The sequence below is a fragment of the Arachis ipaensis genome, chromosome B2 (assembly GCF_059453495.1).
Source record: "Arachis ipaensis isolate K30076 ecotype BB chromosome B2, ASM5945349v1, whole genome shotgun sequence".
Taxonomy (NCBI): Eukaryota; Viridiplantae; Streptophyta; class Magnoliopsida; order Fabales; family Fabaceae; genus Arachis; species Arachis ipaensis.
This window is the reverse complement of record NC_142437.1, coordinates 23,476,258-23,481,274: the sequence shown is the minus strand read 5'-3', so window position 1 is coordinate 23,481,274 and position 5,017 is coordinate 23,476,258. Positions and strand designations below refer to the sequence as shown.

General features: G+C 28.9%; 1 protein-coding gene across 1 annotated transcript; it reads left to right on the top strand.

The window, feature by feature from the left end:
- The first annotated feature begins 3,465 nt into the window (after positions 1-3,465).
- On the top strand, positions 3,466-4,803 carry LOC148573306 (uncharacterized). The gene is made up of 3 exons (XM_088505725.1): positions 3,466-3,570; positions 3,725-4,186; positions 4,552-4,803. The coding sequence occupies exons 1-3, from the start codon at positions 3,466-3,468 to the stop codon at positions 4,801-4,803; spliced, it is 819 nt and encodes a 272-aa protein (XP_088361851.1).
- The last annotated feature ends 214 nt before the right edge of the window (positions 4,804-5,017 follow it).

Here is a 5,017-nt window from a genome sequence, read left to right as displayed (position 1 = left end):
ATTATTGAAAAGAAAAAATATTACAAGTTTATTTTTTTTAAGCCAAATAATAGCCAAGTGATCACATCTTCATATTTAAAATTTGACTTACGTCATTTTCAACCAAGTTTGTGTGGTAAAAAATATATTTTTAATTAAAAAGTTGACCTATGTATTTATAAATAGTGGTGTTTACGGTGCGATTTGGATCGATTTTAAAAAAAATTAATATAATTCGAAGTATATAATTTGTTGCAATTTAAATTGGATCTACTTGATTTTATATTTTAAATTCATTCTAATCCGACCCAAACTAATGCGATTTGGATTAGTTTAATTTATTCGATTTAAAAAAAATTAACATTTTGTTACTAAAAAATAGAAGCAACGTTACATTAGTTAAACAAACAAATAAATGAATATCATTTTATATTAAAAAAATGTTTACATAATAATAATATAAAAACATATAATAAATTAACATATTAATATAAAATTTAAATTTAATTATAAAATCGTAATATTAAATTACATTTTGCAGTTTGAATTGAATTAATTCAGTTTTGAGAAGTGAATATGAAATCTGATCCAATATATGTAATTTATCAAAAATAAAATCTGATTTAATCTAAATTAATGCAATTTTGATCGATTTTAAATTTTGAAATGAATATTGACTTTGTTTGTATTTGTTTGAATTTGAACACCCTTATTATAAGTGATGACAAATTTATATTCAACTTTATTTTCATATATTTAATAATTCAAATTGAAGTCTTAGCATGGAATCCACATCTATTTTATTTAATTTTTTGATACTATAAAAAATATTCAGATAACTTTTAACTATTATATTTAATGCCATATATTACAAAACTCTATCATTGTTGATCATTTAATTTTAAGTTGATTGAATTTTAATACTATGTATTATATGTAGAATTAATCATGTGAGATAATGAGACTAAGAAGTTGTACTTATTTGATTTAGATAAAATTTTACAATCTTGTGACAACTCTAAAAGATTATCTATTTATTTGTTTATGTCTTTAGCAACTAAAGTACATAGTTCTTTGTTAGCTAAAAGAATAGCTATAGAAGAATTAAACTTTGAAAGAGATGAGTTAAAACCTATGAAATACGGACACTTTATTGAGTTGCCGTATCCGCGTGTTGGACATATTTTGGATACGATACTTACCGACACTCGTCTGATACGCGTGTCTGCTGTATCCAATCGTGTGTTAATAAAAAGTAAAAAAAATTTTTCTGGACACACTTGGACACACCTAAATTATATAAAAATTTACAAATTTATATATACTAATATTTTATTGTGTCGATCCGATTTAACCTAATTTTTTCAGGTCATTTTAAATTAAGTCAAAGTAGACTCGTTATTCTTTTAGAGTCGAATCTAAATTTACTTAAACTCAGCCTGACCATGAACATCCTGAGTACAAACAATAAAAAGTGACAAAAATGTATAATAAAAGCTGCAAACTAATAACATAATAATAAGGATTAATTAACCTATTACTGTGGATATATATAAAAATAATTAATAATTAATATCATGAATAAATAACTCTTTTTTTTTAATTTTTTTTGGTGACTTTCTTCTTTAATCTTTATTCTCTTAAAACTTAAAAGTATAAATAGAAAAATAAAAAATAAAAAAGCTGCAATAAATGTACACAAAAAGAAAAGCTGCAAATAAAAGTAGGAAAAAAGATTTGTTTAATTAATTTGGTTCTTCAAAAAGATTACGATAAATGCTAATGTATTTTAGAAAAAAACAGAAAGTACAAAACTCTTTACAAAATAAAATAAAGAGTTAAAATTTGTTTAATTAATAAAAAGTAAAAAAAATTAGCTAATGCATATTAACATGAGTGTTAAAATAGAAATTTGAAAAAAATTAACATGATGCACTTTATTCAATTTAAGAAAATAATTTTTTTTGGGTGTCACTTTAAGAAAAGAATTTGATTGAACTAAACTAGGATGTTAATTTGAAATCATATGTAAAATTTGAGAAATCAAATTAAACCCTTAATCTTTTATTCAAGGATTTTGTTGGGTTAAAATATTTGATTAAAAAAGCTTTTATAAAACATTAAAATATTAAATAGTTAAAAATTGTAATATATTTATAATGTATTTATTAAAAAATTTAAAAATTTTCACTAGCAATAATTTTAACTAATGCATTAAAAATATTTGCTAGAAAATTATTTATATAATAGAGTAACAAATAAAATGTGAATGGATAATTAGCCGCTGTTTTACATGTATAAACAAATTAGTCACTAATCAACTATTTATATAAAATATAAATTAAAAATATATAAGAAAATATTAAAAATATTATTTATACACTGAAATTAACTATTAAAATTAGTTATTAGTATAAAATATAAATTAAAATATAAAATATACATTAAAAATAAATTATTATACATATATTTATACATAAATATATAATAACTAACTTTAGTTATTAATTTTAATACACACTTAACACAGTTGAAAAATATATATAACATTTTGGATAACAAATCTCTATTTCTGTTTAACAAACACGTCTTCAACTATCCTCCATAAACACAAATGGTGGGACTAGGGAACAATAAATAAATATAAATTAAATGTCAAAATCAAGCAATAAATCTCCATTGATATATTTCCATAACTATAAATGTGAGCTGAGAATGAATGTGATGGCTTCAAACTATAAATCCCACCAACAAATGGAATTGTTTACCTTCTAATGGCCTTCTAACAAAAAAATATTTGTCTTATACAAATTTTTGTTATGCAGTCACATTTCTATTGCATGTATTTTGGCTATTTAAATCTCATATTTTGGACAAAATTACTTTTAAGTCAAATGATTCTAAATGAAGAAAATTCGATCACAAAATATTTACAATGTCATCAATTTTTTTGCACAACTAATACGGCTCATGTATATAACATAAAACTAAACGAAACAACAGTATTTTGGACAAAATTAGGATAATAACGTAAAACACTAGTTCTCGGAGTAGAATTAATGTTAATAATTTTCTACATTGTATTGGGACTGAATTATTTCTGGGTCATGGGTTGTTAATCCCAACAATTACAACTTAATTAAAAGCCCTTTACGCCCACAGTATATGGTAGGCCACTTGTTTTATTTACAAAATGGTTTAACCGTTTTAATAAAGAAAAAATACGTTTTAATAAAGAAATTCGTAAAAAATAAATAAATCATTATTGTATCAGGAATGAAATGTTTTATTGTGTAGAAGAAGACTAGAAGAGTGATAACATATAAACCTATAGAGAGGATTTAGAAGTCTGACTGCATTTATTAGATAGGATTCACCAATCAAATCCGACCTACACACTACCCTTTTTGTTACTGTTCTTCTCACTTTCCCAATTTCCATCTATCCTCTCATTGTTTACCTTCGTACCTTTGGAAAAAAGAACTCATGGACGAAGCTAGGAGAAGACCTCCTCATGGACTAGGGCATATTGGGAGGAACAACGATGTTGTCCGAATTATCAAACCGGCTGGAGAACCATCGCGACCACTGGTACGTTGCTCCATCCTCATTTGGTATTATCTCATCTTTATTTTACTATAGTTGATATCTCTTTTCCTTATCATTTTCCTTATTTGCCAATAGTTCACATGGCCACTTGTAATACTATCTGTTATGCTCTTTGTTAATATACCCATTTATGCAGCACATACCCTTCCCAAATGATCTCCTCCCGAAATCTAGCAAACATGTGTACCTAACAGTCTCCGACGGGGTGCAGAGAATATACAAGATTGGATGTAGCTCGAACGTCTTGGGTGAGATCACGCTCGAAGGGGGGTGGGAAAGGTTTTATCGTGACTACAAGCTTCGTCCCAATGACTTTCTGCTGTTGAAGCACAAGGGCCTCGATGACTTTGATGTGCGTATCTTTGAATCACCTGGAGTGGAGAGGTCTTACGTTCCGTCTGGAGGTGAATCTAGCAACAGAGGAACCCCCCAGGTTCCAAACACTCTTCCAAACACTCTTCCACTGCATCAGCCTCGAACGGGTTGTATCAATATTCCTAGGAGCGCGGCTGCATCTGAGGTGGCACAGACATTTCGCTCTGATCACCCATTCTTTGTAATGCACATCACAAGAAGGCTATTACGTGTCCACTTTCTGGTAAGTCTAGTGCTAGTAATGTTTGTATCTCCTTCCCTTTCGACTATATACACCTGTTACATTGGCAATATTGGTCCACATTATCTGTGTTGTTTCTATGTTGGTGGTTATGTTGTAATTGTTAGGTTATGTCGAGTAGGCATTGTGCATGTCTGTGTTTTATGTTGGTGATTAGCGCGCAATGTTTGATCTCTGTAATGCCTTTATTTTGTTGTTGAATTGCATGGTATAGTAGATAATCACTGGATTGCATGACAATTGATGATAATGATATGACTAATGGCCGATTTATTATAATTGAACTCATGACCATTGTCGTATTGGTCCACATTATCTAACTACTTCTCGTTGTCATATTTTGCCAGCCAAATGTACCACACTTTGGCCACGACGTTGGTGACAATGTCATGGTCACTCTGCGTGCAGGGGATATCTCTGTTCGAGCGGCCTACAGCCGATATGGGGGCAACCGAAGAGGCAACTATGGCACCATCACAGGAGGCTGGGGGGAATTCGTGAAGCTGTGCAACATCAACGATGATCAATTGGCTGTTTTTGAGATATCGAGGACTAACCCGGAGGTGGTGCTCTTGGTTCAGTTTGTTGATTATGAGTAACTAACCTTAGAATGATACAGATGTTGATGATGTTTTTTGGATTGCATGGTGTTGTTTCACAATCTTTTTTTTGTCACATTGGAACAATGTTTTATAACTTGCACATGGCAGTTAGTTACTTGTAAATGGCACACTGTATGATGTTTTTTGGTGTTTTTGAAGTACTTTTTTTATTATCTCATATTGCATACTAGAGTCTCATACAGTAGCATGC